Source organism: Salvelinus sp. IW2-2015, linkage group LG20, assembly GCF_002910315.2.
Source record: "Salvelinus sp. IW2-2015 linkage group LG20, ASM291031v2, whole genome shotgun sequence".
Taxonomy (NCBI): domain Eukaryota; kingdom Metazoa; phylum Chordata; class Actinopteri; order Salmoniformes; family Salmonidae; genus Salvelinus; species Salvelinus sp. IW2-2015.
The window spans coordinates 60914146-60931707 of NC_036860.1; the positions used below are offsets into that span (position 1 = coordinate 60914146).

Below are 17562 nucleotides of genomic sequence, written 5' to 3' on the forward strand. Positions count from 1 at the left end.
TAGGTGTGTCCAAACTTTTGACTGGTACTGTATGTATTATTATTTTTTACATCAAACTAGTCAGGGATTGCATCGGGAAAATAGCTTTCTTGTCTCACATTCAGTGGCTGAATCATAAAATGGATTCTATTTCTATAGGCTGATATATATTTTTTACCCTCTTCAGTTGAACAACCACATTATTGTGAAGGGCACCCCCTAGTGTTTCTTCAGCAGACTGCGAATTCTCTGTCTCAGTACTTCTTCGTGACAGCCAGGGAGGGGGAAGCACAGAACTGTAAGCTCAGGATCCATCTTAAAGAGAAAATACGAAATAGAAATCGCGTCCCAGGTTTATCTCTTCAAAGCTGTATATTTTCCGCGTGATCCGTGCTAGGGAGGCCGAGGAGGGGGCTGTGTCATCGTCTGTAGGATGTCCCGACATGAGGGTAAGTGAAAAATAGACGTCCATAGCTAACATTAGCTTCCTGGGGTTGGTCCAGTGGGTTGCCATGTTTTGTATTGCAATGCATTGGACAGGGCTCATGATGGCGGCCACCATGAATTTTCTCAACCTCCTGATTGCTGAGTAGAACCAGGCTGATTCTTGATAACGACAGTCTCCGTATTTATGAACAGTCATGTTTCAAAGAAGTAATACTTCTAGTGAGCGGCCGTTTCTTATTCAAGSGAATTAGCTAATGCTAGGTAGCTTGCTAACTAACGTAGCTAAAGTGATGGTCCGACAGTCAGTTGCTATAGCTAGGACGTTGGCTAGCTAGCTTTCTTCAATGACAACGTCGTTAGCCAAGTAGTTAAGTTTCCAGACTGGCCTTTTTTAGGAAGGGTGAATGCGTGGTGTGTGTTGGTATGGCCACATTGTTTTCGTAGGTAGTTTGACTAAGTGCTGAAATACTCCATGCCACCCAAGAAGGGTTTGGTCACTGAATGCACTGTCATCAAGGTAGTTTGAGGCCTCAATCGCAGTGGCCCAAACCTAACCAGGCAGCTAGCTAGCTGCTACCTAGTTTACAAACTAGTTCGCCTGTCTTCTACCTTCACTTAATTAACGTTATCTAGCTACCGGTGTTATGGTTAAATTCTTTAGCTAATTAGTTAACTTATTGGATCAGTAGAGTATGCTAGCTAACTGCAAACAGAGTGAATAGACTAACTAATATAAGTTAGCTAGCTAAGTTGACCCTGTTAGAGCACGGTTTTGGAGAACACCCGGCCTCAACCTACTTGATAGCTACTTAGACATCTGTCTGGCTTGCTACACTTGTTGGACTACGTCATATTAGGTCTGGATGAATAGCCAGGTCTGGATTTTTTTCTCTCCTATAACGTTAGCCAACTAAGGATCTGTGCACTTATGAAGGAAGGCCTGTCAGTGTATGGTGAAAGTGTTCTCAGTCTCTGTCAGTTCATAGCTATATCAAAATGACATACAGTTCCAAATAGGATGTTTTCCTAAGCAGCACACCTTTATCCAGAGTCCAGACAAGCATTGCATAGACACCCATAGGTGTGACAGACACCAGGCCTCTGAAAACCATTTGAGTAGTGTAGCAAGGGGTGTAACTAATTGATTTGGTGTCATTTTTTTCCATGAGTGCTTTATTGTCATCAAGGATGGGAAGTCAAGGGCTGTTATCATCAGAGCAAGGGCAAATTCTCTATTTGGAGAATCCAGACAATTTAATGATAGATCAGTACAGAAGTTCTCTGAAATGTCTGCGTTCGTTAATTAATTCTGGCTATCTTTTATTTTATTTAACCTTTATTTAACAAGGCAAGTCAGTTAAGAACAAATTCTTAGTTACATTGACGGGAGTCCCAATCACGGCCGGTTGTGATACAACCTGGAATCGAACCAGGGTCTGTAGTAACGCCTCTAGCACTGAGATGCAGTGCCTTAGACCGCTGCGCCACTCGGGATCCCTACTCCGATTTCAGAGCGCTCTCGTCTGGAGGAACCCTTGCTCTAGATGACATGAAAACAGCCTAACTGGGGCGAGTAAAATTGTCAGTGAGGTGTTCTCTCATTTGTGTCTGGAAGTAGCTGGCAAGCTAGCCAACTTTAGCAAGTTAGCTTTGGTGCTTGACTGCCGTTGTTAGGTCAGAACACTCGGATCAACCCTATTCCTCAGCCAGAGCATCCAGTGTGCTCCAAGAGCGACCCGCTCTGAATTTACAAACTGGACAATATGACAACTCTCTGAATTTACGAACGCCCAGAGCGCACTCTGAGTTTACTCTGGCACTCCAGAGTGAATTTACAAACGTACCCTAAATGTGAGCAATGAACAGCAGCATAGCCTAACCTTTTTCAGTTTCAGCACTTTGATTCTTGCTTTGTCAGAAGGAGGGACGTGTCAAATGCCTTGGCTTTATGACAGCGGTGAAATGGTCTCATTTCAGCAGCAGTAACAAAGTGGAGGTGGTGGTTATAGCAGTTTACATAGTGCCTGTTGGAAGGAGGAAACTACAGTATGTGTATCAGTACAGTATCACAGCAATCACCATGGGATATGATAGAGAAAAACCACAAAGGGACAGCTAGATGACAGTTTGGTGTCTTGTGTTTCTTTTAATTTTCACTCTGTCTATACACTCTGTTTCTTTTCTCCTGATCATCTCTTGTCTGTCCATCTGCAGTTTAGGCCTGCTTAATTTACTGCATTGTGATATAAAGGCCTGTTTTGCATTTGCAACAACAAATGCAAAATAATACGTACAAATGCATGAGAACCGGACAAGACGCGTCCCTATTATTCTGTTCTAGCCAGGTACACACACACACTGGCATTCATTAATGACCTGCTATTGATGTTCTGTGGATTAGAAAAATTCCTCTCCATTCACATTTGAGGGTTAGTGCCAGTGCCAATGTCATCCAGCCTCTCTTTCTGACTGTCTGCACACAGTGTCCTACTGCACCACGTTAATGGGCTATTAGCCTGTACATTTTGACATTGAATCCCTCCCTTGTTTTGCAGGTGTGAGCTGTGACGCGTGTTTAAAAGGGAACTTCAGAGGGCGCCGGTACAAGTGTTTAATTTGCTACGACTACGACCTGTGCGCATCGTGCTACGAGAGCGGAGCTACAACAACGAGACACACGTCGGAGCACGCCATGCAGTGTATATTAACCAGGGTAGACTTTGGTAAGGACATCTGCAGTGTAGATTAAACATGTTACATTATGAGAAGGGACAGGAGTTTTTTTTTCTGCCCACGTGACCCAGCAGGACTATCTTGTAGTTCTTCCTGGTCAGGTGGCCCAGCAGGGCTATCTTGTAGTTCTTCCTGGTCAGGTGGCCCAGCAGGGCTATCTTGTAGTTCTTCCTGGTCAGGTCATGTGGTCCGGAAAACTCTTCGCCCTTAATGTTATTATTAATTAGATTTTTGTTGATACTTCTGCTTTCAGTGTATTTGCATGGTGAATTTTAAATGTATTTTTGTCTTTGTTTTCTACCTTATGCGCGTTGAGCATGTGAAATGTGCACAAGAAATTCAATATGATTATTATTTGATATGAGGTTTGTTGTATTATGGTGATTATTATTAATGTGACTCTAAAGATGGATGGTTTTGCTTTTTAGACCTGTATTACGGCGGRGAGGCGTTCTCAGTAGAGCAGCCCCAGAGCTTTTCCTGTCCTTACTGTGGTAAAATGGGCTACACAGAGACATCCCTACAGGAGCATGTCACCTCAGACCATGCAGAGACTTCCACAGAGGTGGTAAGTGGGGGATATCATCCTAGTGTATCATCTAGCATCACTAAGACAGGACAGACTGGTCCCTCAGTCTAGCTCTGTTGCTCTTCTGCCTGAAAAAATGTGGCCTCCATTTCTTTCAATAGAATGTTTTGGTGTTTACCACCTCTAAAAATCTAGGGGACACATTGTATCCAATGACATCTCATACATCCAAATTGGATTCCAGGGCTCATGGAAGCATTAACACAATTCTCAAATAATTATTTGACAACTGATGCTTGTGAATGGTCAGTTGAATATATCCAGAGGGTGCTTAATGCTTCATTTCAGATCTGTCCAATATGTGCTGCGTTGCCGGGCGGGGACCCCAATCACGTGACTGACGACTTTGCTGCTCATCTCACACTTGAACACAGAGCACCTAGAGACTTAATATCCTTTTACGCAGCTCGACTCTGTCTGTGTGTGTCGGTCTGTCTGCACGTGTGTATGTGTGTGTGTGCACGGTCTGCTTGTGTGTGCCTACCTACCTTTATGGATGTGACTACTATACACGTCTGTGGATGTGACTACTATACACGTCTGTGGATGTGACTACTATACACGTCTGTGGATGTGACTACTATACACGTCTGTGGATGTGACTAACTAACACGTTCTGTGGATGTGACTACTATACACGTCTGTGGATGTGACTACTATACACGTCTGTGGATGTGACTACTATACACGTCTGTGGATGTGACTATTCCAGTTACTTGCGAGCCCCTTGTACTGTACTCCTTAACCCACTGTGTTTTACGATGAGTCCAGTGGTGTCCGGCACGTGCGTCGGATGTTCCACCACGGTCGTGGGCTGGGCGGTCCTAGGGCACGCAGGACCAACATGCACTTTACTAGCAGCTCCACTGGAGGGCTCTCTTCCTCACAGAGTTCCTCTTACTCCCCCAGTAACAGGGAAGCCATGGACCCTATAGCAGGTGAGCAGTGCACCTAGTCTGACCAGTCTGTCTGTCAGTATAACTGCAAACAAGGTCTTCCTCATAGAAATGGATAGAGATGCTATAGTTTCTCCCCTCTTGTGGCTCCTATGTACTTGGTTACTCATGGAGTCATTTGACATAAAATAAGTAAAATTATCTTTCCATGAGACTGAATGGCTCCTGTCTCCAATGAAGTATAACCAGTACAACCACAGTGTAATGTCTCTTGTCCAAAGCACTGTGACACCCCTACAGTAGCGTGGTGTCTCCCAACAACGTGTCTATACTGGAGAATGTTCATTTGACTGTCACCAAAATGAACTCAAAATAAATCTCTTCATCTCCTCTCCCCACAGAGCTATTGTCTCAGCTGTCGGGCGTGCGGCGCTCGGCGGGAGGCCAGCTCAACTCGTCGGGCCCATCTGCGTCTCAGCTGCAGCAGCTACAGATGCAGCTGCAGCTGGAGCGCCAGCAGGCCCAGGCGGCCCGCCAGCAGCTGGAGACGGCCAGGAACGCCACACGACGCTCTAACCCCGGCGGCAACATCAGTGCCACCATCCCACCTCCCAGCGCCGTCGCCAACTCGGCCGGGGTGGCCGAGAGCAATCTCATGGCCTCCCACAGCTCCCAGTTCTTGCTCACACGGTGAGTTGTCTACTCGTGGACAGAGCCTTCTACTTAGTGTTTTAAAAACTGGATCAATGCTCTGCAGACTTGACATCTGAGGCCCTTCTGGACTTCTACCACATTGTTACAGCTCCCAGGACCCTAGTTGTTCCTATCAACTCCCTGTGGCATGGTCTCCCTTATCCTCCTGTTTGTCCCCCTACGCAGTGTCGTAGGGGGTCATCCCCCCCTACGCAGTGTCGTAGGGGGTCATCCCCCCCTCGCGGTGTCGTGGGTCGACATCTACGCAGTGTCGTGTCTTTGTTATGCCAGATTAAGTGATAAGTGATATGACATGATATTTTATAAAATAATTTCTCTGTAATTAATATTACCTGATTAAACTAATCATGCAAATGTAATTAACTAGGAAGTCGGGGCACCACGGAATAATGTTTATAGAGCTGTTGTCTTCCGAATAAACTCTTAAAGACCTGATCATCTTTTATATCAATAGCAGTCACATCTGAACGTCGTAAAATTCTTGGTTATCTTCATAAACCCTGGCTAACAAGTTGAATCAGCAGTACAACATTTTGTTTAATTATTTATTTACTAAATACCTAAATAATCACACAGAATTACATATACACAGGATGGATCATACATTGATASCTAATTATGTCATACAAGAAAACGTCCCTGGCGGATGGAACCGATATGACGGCTGGTTACACAAAGAAAAGGGGGTTGGGTTTGAATGAAAGCGCGGGAAGACTGAGGAACCAATGGATTGGGTCTATCGGACCTCATGAAGCTATGCTATCGTAAATACAGAATCTAATGCATTCTAAATATCCGCCCATTTGCAAAAGGAAAATGGAAGAAATATTTACTCTGAGCTGCGCTTCGATAGATTGGTTGTAGTTGGAAGGCTGGGTTGCCCAGCAGAGATCTCGCTTGTCCTTTGAAGAATATSTATTGTGGTAGAACGGATACGTTGTAGTACCCTGTCTTTCTGAAGAGATTGTCTGTCCTTCCCTAGCCCACGTTTACAGCTGCTGCTGCTAACTCAACGTCTAGGATGTATCACGTCTTTAGTGAATAAGAGTTCAAAGTTCAAACCAAGTTGCCATACTATAAGTTCATGCTATATTCTGGCTGGTATAGTCACATTCATCCTTCCAGCGTGTCGATCGTAACCTCCACATCTAAATTCACTCTTCTAAACTTATGGACATCAGTCTTCACGTCATCGGGAACACAATGTTAATTTCGTTAGGTTGTAGTCGTTCAACCATTCGCAACCAGAGCTCACGCTGAGGTTGGCTTAGTTCTGTAGTTGATATTAGCCTTTTTAAATGTATGGACAGCAGTCCTCACGTCATCGGGAACACCAGGTTGACTTTCGTCAATGGGCTTTTGTAGTGGTGGAGAGAAGGGCGTGTTTCATAGTTCACAACCAATGTCTGTTCAATTGGGCGTGGCCACTGAGTGAGCAGAGTTTACTTATGAAAACAATTCTCTAATTTAGAAGCTAAGATTGCATTTAATATTTTCACAAATAGTTTCATATTTAAACATTTAAATTGCACAACAATTCCATGTGACTCCGATAACTAGAATGTGTAGACTTTCCAAGATACAGTTTATGTCGTCCTATKATCAGTAATAATGTCTCAGACAACAACTGATCTGACATCATATTCTTTGGATTACTGAAATATGGTTCCGTTCACAATCTTTTGATGTTACCAGACTTTCTCTCTATGTTAACAAAGGGCTTTCCAAGAGTCAAATCTGTGGAGAGAGAAAAGGGGGAAAGGTATTTATGGGGGTCATAAACCTCACCAACAGGACGTCATGACAGCGGTGTCGTCTCCCAACCCCCTTACCTCAACTAGAGGTCGACTGATTATGATTTTTCAATGCCGATCCTGATTTATTAGAGGACCAAAAATACCAATTAATCGGACTGTGTGTGTGTGTGTGTGTGTGTGTAATAATGACAATTACAACAATACATCAATGAACACTTATTTTAACTTAATATAATACATAAATAAAATCTATTTAGTCTCAAATAAATAATAAAACATGCTCAATTTGGTTTAAATAATGCAAAAACACAATGTTGGAGAAGAAAGTAGAAGTGCAATATGTGCCATGTAAAAAAGCTAACGTTTAAGTTCCTTGCTCAGAACATGAGAACATATGAAAGCTGGTGGTTCAATATTCCCAGTTAAGAAGTTTTAGGTTGTAGTTATTATGACGCGTCGACTATTTCTCTCTATACCATTTGTATTTCATATACCTTTGACTTTTGGATGTTCTAATAGGCACTTTAGTATTGCCAGCCTAATCTCAGGAGTTGATAGACTTGAAGTCATAAACAGCGCTGTGAAGCAAGCATTGCTAAGAGCTGCTGGCAAATGCAGTAAAGTTTGAATGAATGCTTACGAGCCTGCTGCCGCCTACCACCACAGTCAGACTGCTCTATCAAATCATAGACTTAATTATAATAACCACAGAAATACGAGCCGTTGGTCATTAATATAGTCAAATCCGGAAACTATCATTTAGAAAACAAAACGTTTATTCTTTCAGTGAAATACGGAAACGTTACGTATTTTATCGAACGGGCTGCAACCCTAAGTCGAAATTATTGCTGTTATATTGCACAACCTTTAATGTTATGTCATAATTATGTAAAATTCTGGCAAATTAGTTCCAATGAGCCAGGCGGCCCAAACTGTTGCATATACCCTGACTCTGCGTGCAATGAACGCAAGAGAAGTGACACAATTCCCCTAGTTAATATTGCCTGCTAACATGAATTTCTTTTAACTAAATATGCAGGTTAAAAAAAATATACTTGTGTGTATTGATTTTAAGGAAGGCGTTGATGTTTATGGTTAGGTACATTTGTGCAACGATAGTGATTTTTTTTCTCGAATGCGCTTTCGTTAAATCATCCCCCGTTTGGCAAAATGGGCTGTGATTCGATAATAAAGTAACAGGCACCGCATTGATTATATGCAACGCAGGACAAGCTAGTTAACCTGGTAATATCATCAACCATGTGTAGTTAACTAYTGATTATGTGAAGATTGATTGTTTTTTATAAGATAAGTTTAATGCTAGCTAGCAACTTACCATGGCTCATTGCTGCACTCGCGTAACAGGTGGTCAGCCTGCCATGCAGTTTCCTCGTGGAATGCAATGTAATCGGCATCCAAAAATACCGATTACCGATTTATGAAAACTTGATATCGCCTCTACTCCCAACCCCCTTACATGGTGTCTCCCACAACCCCTTTACATGGTGTCTCCCACAACCCCTTTACATGGTGTCTCCCACAACCCCTTTACATGGTGTCTCCCACAACCCCTTTACATGGTGTCTCCCACACCCCTTACATGGGTGTCTTCCACAACCCTTACATGGTGTCTCACCCACAACCCCATTACATGGTGTCTCCCACAACCCCTTTACATGGTGTCTCCCACAACCCCTTTACATGGTGTCTCCCACAACCCCTTTACATGGTGTCTCCCACCTCAGTCTGTTCTCAGCATCCACAGGCCTACCCAGGTCTTTTCTCCCACTACCTTGAACCGTCTCTCCCATTTCCTTCACGTAGTCCCTTTGGTTTGTGTTAACCAGGTATCCTCCTCTCTGTCCTCCTACAGTTTGAATGAGCCCAAGATGTCGGAGGCGGAGCGGCAGGCGCTGGAGGGTGAGCGCGCCGACCGCAGCCTGTTTGTCCAGGAGCTGCTGTTGAGCACGCTGATGCGCGAGGAGAGCTCCTCTTCGGACGAGGACGAGCGGCGAGACTTTGCCAGCTTTGGGGCCATGGGCTGCGTGGATATCATGCCTTTAGACGTGGCCCTGGAGAACCTCAACCTCAGGGAGAGCGGTTACAACAGCAGCTCTAGGAGCTCTAAGGAACCTCCACCGCCTCCTCTTTGATGATATCCCAGCACCACGCAGACTTTGTCCTCTGTGCTGCCACTGCCAGTGACGGGCATGCAGCAGGATCTTTTGGGGTTTGTTTTTTGGTGATTGTAATTTCAGGTCTGTCACCTTTGTTACATTTGTGTACAACCATAAAAAAGGAGAGCGGGAGCGATTGGGGAAAGTGCAAGTGGATGAGTGCGCAGGGCTGAGCGAGCGAGAGATTGAGAGAATATATATATATATCTCAAATGTTGATAATCAGTTCTACACAACTAATTTTTTCCTTTAGCAGGTAAGCATTAGGTAGATGTGGCCGATCTCTCTTCCTGTTCTCATGCAAAATGATCTCCTTATAAATACTCCACATTCAGAACCTGAAGAGGAACCAGACACCCTATGGTGAAGCTGCTGTGTATTTATGACTTAACAAATAAAAAGTGCTTGGATGGTTAACCATAAACTACTGCATGAGGTTCTTTGCATCGTGCATGACTTTTAATGACCTCATCATTAAAAAGGGAGAGAGAAAATATTCCGACGCTTTCTCTTGCCAACCATTTTAAACGGTTACTTGAAACATGATTGAGTTTTTCCGCAAAATGTGATATCGCAAAAAAAACTGACATGCTGAATAATTTAGGAACTTTTTCAAACTTTTTTGTTTGAAATAGAAAAACACAACATATTGGAATCTGCAGTAGCTTTAAAAAGAAAACAATGCAATGTGTTTATCTCTCAGCTCCGGTTGGTCCTTCCCTCCTTTGTGACATCTTCTGAATATAACAACAACTTGCTGCACTAACAGCAAAACTCAAGAGAAACTCGAGACGTCTGCATTCACTTAGCAGATAAAATAATACAATACTAGGAGCAGAAGAACAGATCTTGTCTCTGACATTTTTCCTAGCTGTTGATTGTTTTAGTGATAAGCTGTGTGTAACCACCAGATGTAGTTTCTAATTTATGCACCTGTACAGAAGAACTAGTCTCACATTCTTATCGATCGCACTCTACTCTTCTCCATCTCTCTGCTTCTGTAGGCCCAGACTCCCTAAGTTAATTTGTATTACTTTCTTTGAGGAAGGGGAGTGCGAGACTTTCCACATTGCAGGCATTGTTTTTGTTCGACTGAAGACTTTTATTTTTTTCTCAGCTAAGGATAGCACCTTCTATTTATTATTTTAGTTTCTCTGATTCTGTTAAGCCTTGTAATGAATCATACCACCTCCATGCCTATACTCTTATCCTCTGTAAAATACAATGAGATGTATATTGAATTTGTGCGTTAACTTTCATAATGGTTCTAGGATATGGGCAGACTTTTTTTTTTAAATGTAAATTTAGAATACAATAAACTGCGCACAGCTTTTGATGAAACCAAGCCCCTCCCTCTTGATCTTTGTGGTGTCTTATTCGGCTACTGTTATAGGGCTCTTCACACTACTGAGCTGAGCTGGCCTGGTTACTCATCCACCATAGTTGCTGGACAGGACAATGTGAGAAGAAAATATACAACCCTTATCCAGTACAGTTTTGGTTTGGATCTGCTAGTGTGAAAAGGGTATATGTGTCACCATGTGCTAGGCTATAAAGGGATACTGTGAGATTCTGGGAATAAAGCCATTTTCTAGTTCCCCCGTGTCAGGTGAACTTGTGGATACCATTTTTGTCTTTGCGTACAGTATGAAGAAAGTTAGAGGTAGTTTTGTGAGCCAATGCTAACTAGAGTTAAGCAATGACGATGTCTTCAGGTACAGTAGCATACTCAACAGGCCCTACGATTGTATTTACGATTTCATCTGACTCTGGGTAAGTAGAACAATTTCTTAATTGCCAGAATCTCGCAGTATCCCTTTAAGGAGTTATTCTATTTAACTGGGTGTGTACCAAACAAGGTTACAAAAGCAAGGCTCAACAAAATACTATTGTGCAGCACCAACTTCCCTGGTTGTAAAGACCAATGGACCCTGTGTACTTTGACCTCTCACTACCTATGCACATCAATGCCTGCACCTTTTTACTACTAGTATGACTAGGCAGTGAGCAACACACTGCACTCACTATGGAAACAAGTAGGACCTAGTGCCTATAAACACAGCCTCACCCTTGTCCTACCTTGTCCTACAAACAATGCTGTGCCTGTAGACAGCCGTTTCCCTGGACCTGCAAACTACACTGAGATTTTTTTCAAACACAGTAGCTAGCTACATACTAACCATACTCAACTCTACCTGCATGACAGAGTGGATTTGGAAAGTATTCAGACCTCTTGACTTTTCCCACATTTTGTTACGTTAGTCTTATTCTAAAATTGATGAAATAAAAACTCATCAATCTACACAAAATACCCCATAATGACAAAGCAAAAACTTTTTTTGGGGGGGGGTGCAAATTTATTAAACAGAAATACCTTATTTACATAAGTATTCAGACACTTTGCTATGAGAATTGAAATTGAGCTCAGGTGCATCCTGTTTCCATTGATCACCCGTGAGACGTTTCTACAACTTGATTGGAGTCCACCTGTGGTAAATTCAATCGTTTGGACATGATTTGGAAAGGCACACACCTGTCTATATAAAGGTGCCACAGTTGACAGTGCATGTCAGAGCAAAAACCAAGCCATGAGGTCGAAGGAATTAGCTGTAGAACACCAAGACAGGATTGTGCACAGTTCTGGGGAAGGGTACCAAAACATGTCTGCAGCATTGAAGGTCCCCAAGAACACAGTGGCCTCCATCCTTATGGAATGAAGTTTGGAACCACCAATAAGCTTTTTCTGCGGGGTTGTGTTGGTGGTGTAACCGTGTTAGAGCTGTCAAATCTGTGAGCTCTTGTGGTCATTGTCACAAACCACAGAAGTTCAGAACGAGAAATTGTAAGCTATATGGAAATGACACATTGTAATTCATTTTAAAGAAATAATAGGTTAAAATCAGTGTACGAACTTGTCACACAGCTGCATGGGATTTCTACTCGTGCATCCAATGCAGGAGCCGCTTGTTGATTTGACAGCTCTATCACAGTTCACCCTCCTACACGCTTTAAACATTTTTTWAAAAAGCAATGAAAAACTATTTGTCAGCTTATGCAGGTTACCGCTGATCTGATTGAATCCTGGCCTAAATAACTGCAACAAAGGTTATGCTCATTAGGGCACACTGTAGCAAAATGTTTTGCAACGGAAAATGAGTTTCAKATTTTTTAATTGGGTAAGTTCAGATAGAGAACCACTCCGTTTTGTGCCTAATGAAATCGACCAAGCACTAGGAGAAGAATTTGCTGTCCCCAAATCTTAACCTAGTTAAGCTGCAGCTGGCCCAGAACAAAGCGGCACGTCTTGCTCTTCATTGTAATCAGAGGGCTGATATAAATACTATGCATGGCAGTCTCTCTTGGCTAAGAGTTGAGGAGAGACTGACTGCATCACTTCTTCTTTTTATAAGAAACAATGTGTTGAAAATCCCAAATTGTTTACATAGTCAATTTACACACAGCTCTGACACACACACTTATGCCACCAGGGGTCTTTTCATAGTCCCCAAATTCAGAACAAATTCAAGAAAATGTACAGTATTATATAGAGCCCTTATTGCATGGCGCTTCCTTCCATCTCATATTGCTCAAATGATAAAGCAAACCGGCACAACGACGCTCCCCTATTTGACCTAGATAGTTTGTGTGTATGCATTGATATGTAGGCTACATGTGCCTTTTTTTAAATGTATGTAGTTCTATTCTTGTCTAATGATGTTCTGTATTATGTCATTCTGTATTATGTTTCATGTTTTGTGTGGACCCCAGGAATCCTAATAAAATACCAAATAACCAGTTGGGGAGGAAATGTAAGAACTGTCCTAGGGACCACTTCATCCTGCGCAGCGAACACTGCTAGTTTTGATTTGACTGTGTATCAGGACCTTTGCTACGGGCCAGCTGCCGTTGTCACTTAACTGGGTTTGTTAGATCCCAACTTTGACCTTGGAATTCCTTTCATAAAACTGCGAGGGCTGGTTCTTTTAAAATAGCCACCAGATGCAATGGCGGGTGCACGTATCAAGTATCAATCAACACTGCTTAGATACTCTGCCTGTCTATCAGACAGAATAGAGAGTTGGGTCGTATTCAGTAGGCACAAAATGTAAGAAAGTACCTCCCTGGAAAGAACAGCTATCTGAACAAGTAACTCCTTTTCGTTTTCTGTTGCTATGGTGTGCCCTGATGGTGGAGCAGGAGCAGTAAATCAATGTGATTTATGAGATGCATGGATCTGGTGAGGCTACTGGGGTACAATGACTGAAATGACCTCTGCCAGCAATTCCATGATAGATTGGGAGCGTGCTATGGAATTCTGCTGCAGGTCGGTAGCCTACTTGCAATATATCATGTGAATTGATTTGATGAGTTATTATTGGCATATCCGGTTTACAATTTCACATAACTTGCTAACAATTGAACAGTTGCACAAAGATACCCATATCTCAGATAATTCAATCAGCTTTGTGTTCTATAAATTATTTAGATGTACACAACCTCACAGAACATAATGCATGAGATTGGTATTGTAAATTATAACTGACATTCTGAAAGGAGACAACTTATTGTAAGACATACCACCTTTATTAAATGCACAGTGTTACAAGGAACAATTCCATTAACTGCAGAGAAGTTACTCGCATGATGCACAAAGATTTGATTGATAGAATTGAATGTTACGTAAGCAGTGACACTGAATCTGCTGGGGAAAAACACACACACCGCAGCTCAGGGGCATCGTACTCACAAACGTATGAACGCATACACTGACTCTCACTCGACATCATTCAGCCAGCAAGACACTGACTCTCACTCGACATCATTCAGCCAGCAAGACACTGACTCTCACTCNCAGCAAGACACTGACTCTCACTCAACATCATTCAGCCAGCAAGACACTGACTCTCACTCGACATCATTCAGCCAGCAAGACACTGACTCTCACTCGACATCATTCAGCCAGCAAGTAAAACATATCTGCACAGGGATAAGAAAAACAATTAAATGATGCTTTTTCATATTTACAAAATAACCAGTGGCAATCCCCCCCATCCCAAGAGATTACATTCAAAAAAAGGTCCCATCCCGAGAGATTACATTCAAAATAACATACTATTATTCATGATGCAAAGTCACAGTTATTCATCTGAAAGAAGACCAATAGGCCAGAAATAGACGAGTGGTTGGGTGGAGAAATGATGGCCTCTGTCCCCATTGGTTCACCTGGTCGCTGGATTTGGTCGTTCGACGTTCCGGGTGACCAAGACGTTATGGCCTTCTCACAGACAGACGGCACTCAGTCAGTCATAACCTCTATGGTCCTTCCACCAGATAGGAAAGAAGGGTGAGCTGGGATATAGCACTGAATCAGTTCCTTCTTCATAGAGAAAATACAATTTTAAAGGACTCTCTTCTCGAGTTCCAAAGTTCCACCAAAAAATGTGATAGTATTCTCACTGATATGAACAAGCACAAATAAATTATATTTGTTTTTTTAGCACTAATATATTTGTATTTACATATTGCCAGTGGCCCATAACACATTTTTGTCACACGTTTTTTGATAAAGTACCTGTTTGAAACAGAATATACTATAGAACATACTATTAATTTAGACAAATATACGAACTGTACAGAATGGAATGCAGATTACAGGCGATTCAGAATATTCAGAGCAGACACACATGACTATAATAGAGAATGGCCTAAAATGTTGGAACTGGTCAAGAAAGAACCAACCATTGACGGATCATGGTCGCCAAACAAATATGTACGCTTTTTCAGTGTTATGTTGCAGACAGTCCAACATAGCTGAGGGCAGGTTTTTGTGGTGTTTAGCAAAGAATGCAACAGGGATGATGGTGATAATACAACAATTGAATTGACAGTGGCTCAAAGCATAGGAGTTTGGGTGTGCATTTCTGACTCACTAAAGAGCATTATGAAGTTAATCTATTGCCACAGCAAACATTAATGCACTGGATAATCTCCATATCAAAAGCCAAAGGTTATGGGAACTGGGATCTTATGTAGTATCACTGATAAAACAGTAGTGTAGAGATCACGTTTATGAGTAAGAGTTCGGCCAAGATTCTATCCGTTAGCCCCTTTTCGGCTATGCATGTTAGCGTCGCCGTGGAGATCGTGTTCAAAGTAAACACTGCAATTTACCTACCTCACCCCCCATACTGCTTTTATTTATTTACTTTTCTGCTCTTTTGCACACCAGTATCTCTTCTTGCACATGATCATCTGATGATTTATCACTCCAGTGTTAATCTGCTAAATTGTAATTATTCGATTTATTGCCTACCTCATGCCTTTTGCACACATTGTATATAGATTCTCTTTTTTTTCTACCATGTTATTGACTTGTTTATTGTTTACTCCATGTGTAACTCTGTGTTGTCTGTTCACACTGCTATGCTTTATCTTGGCCAGGTCGCAGTTGCAAATGAGAACTTGTTCTCAACTAGCCTACCTGGTTAAATAAAGGTGAAATAAAAAAATAAAAAAATAAAATGTCGGCTCAATTGGAAATGACCGTTAAATGCAAACTGCGCTACAACGTGGATCTTTCGCAGTCCGGATTGAATCCTGGCTTAGCCTACTCCAGTAAAGACAGCATAGAGATAGAGAATGTGGAAAGATTTTACATTGATATCACTGCAGAAACAATCCGATTTGAAATGCCTTACATACAGACACTTAGCAGATCCCTGTGACATGAATGGTCCTTTTCATATTGACCAGTCATATAGGGAATGCTGATCACATGAAGATTCAGTCAAAAAGCGGGGAGATGGTGGTTGATAGGAAGTTGTTTAGGTAATCATATAGTGGTACAATACTGCCTCAACTCTGTCAGAGTTACCTAGTCATCACATCCTTGATTAGGACCTGTTCAGCAGGCCTCACAGCTCTACTGTACAACATGGGGGATCAGACTTAAGGTACTCTCACAACTGATCCTAACCACTGCAATAGCTTATAGGTCAAAGATCATCAACTACACTGAACAAAAATATAAACGCAACATGTAAAATGTTGGTCCCATGTTTCATGAGCTGAAATAAAAGATCCCAGAAATTGTCCATACACACAAAAAGCTCATTTTGCTCAAATTTTGTGCAKAAATTTCTTTACATCCCTGTTAGTGAGCATTTATCCTTTGCCAAGATAATCTATCCACCTGGCAGGTGTGGCATGATCATTACACAGATTAACCTTGTGCTGAGGACAACAAAAGGCCACTCTAAAATGTGCAGTTTTGTCACAACACAATGTCACAGATGTCTCAAGTTTTGAGGGAGTGTGCAATTGGTATGCTGACTGCAGGAATGTCCACCAGAGTTGTTGCCAGATAATTTAATATTKATTTCTACCGTAAGCCACCTCCTGCCAAATTCTCTAAAATGATGTTGTACATCCAACCGGCCTCACAACCGCACACCACGTGTAACCACGCCAGCCCAGAACCTCCACATCCGGCTTCTTCACCTGTGGGATCGTCTGAGACCAGCCACCCAGACAGCTGCTGAAACTGAGGAGTATTTCTGTTGGTAATAAAGCCCTTTTGTGGAGAACTCAGATGGCTGATTCAGATATAGCTGGCTTTAGATACTTACAATAGTCTATCCACTCAGAAATCGACTGTTTGGAATGATGAATTTAAGATTTATTTTTGTTGTTATTTTTGTTGGCTGGGCCTGGCTCCCCAATGGGTGGGCCTGGCTCCCAAATTGGTGGGCCCATCATGTGAAATTCATAGATTAGGTCCTAATTCATTTATTTAAATTGACTGATTTCCTTATATAAACTGTAACTCAATAAAATCATTGAAATTGTTGCATGTTTCGTTTATATTTTTGTTCAGTATAGATTCAGCTGTGGGCCGATGTCTTCATTGAGCGGATGCTCAGGGGGCCGGAATATAGTTATAAATCATTTGTAGACTACAAATAGACCGCATGAAGTCCAGACCTTGCTTACGTTTGTATACGGTCACATACAGTTGAAGTCGGAAGTTTACATACACGTATATGCATAGTCACTTTAACTATACATTCATGTACATACTACCTTATTGGGCCGACCAACCAGTGCTCCCGCACATTGGCTAACCGGGCTATCTGCATTGTGTCCCACCCACCACCCGCCAACCCCTCTTTTACGCTACTGCTACTCTCTGTTCATCATATARGCATTGTCACTTTAACCATATCTACATGTACATACTACCTCAATCAGCCTGACTAACTGGTGTCTGT

General features: G+C 42.2%; 2 protein-coding genes across 4 annotated transcripts in view; one reads left to right on the plus strand and one right to left on the minus strand.

The window, feature by feature from the left end:
• Window positions 1-199: 199 nt before the first annotated feature.
• On the plus strand, window positions 200-10637 carry LOC111981175 (E3 ubiquitin-protein ligase KCMF1). 3 transcript variants are annotated; one of them, XM_024012340.2, is made up of 7 exons: window positions 200-428; window positions 2982-3149; window positions 3588-3727; window positions 4037-4138; window positions 4509-4686; window positions 5046-5334; window positions 8989-10637. In XM_024012340.2, the coding sequence occupies exons 1-7, from the start codon at window positions 413-415 to the stop codon at window positions 9266-9268; spliced, it is 1173 nt and encodes a 390-aa protein (XP_023868108.1). In that variant the 5' UTR covers window positions 200-412; the 3' UTR covers window positions 9269-10637. The 3 variants fall into 3 exon arrangements, with proteins under 3 accessions (XP_023868108.1, XP_070305645.1, XP_070305646.1); XM_070449544.1 differs by lacking the exon at window positions 200-428 and adding an exon at window positions 504-645; XM_070449545.1 differs by lacking the exon at window positions 200-428 and adding an exon at window positions 669-2277.
• A 3513-nt stretch (window positions 10638-14150) lies between these two features.
• LOC111981917 (BDNF/NT-3 growth factors receptor) overlaps window positions 14151-17562 on the minus strand; it is a 44733-nt gene continuing 41321 nt past the window's right edge. The window contains exon 19 of the mRNA XM_024013406.1: window positions 14151-14613. The gene's annotated coding sequence lies outside the window, so the exon portion shown is untranslated. The remainder of the gene's footprint in view (window positions 14614-17562) is intronic.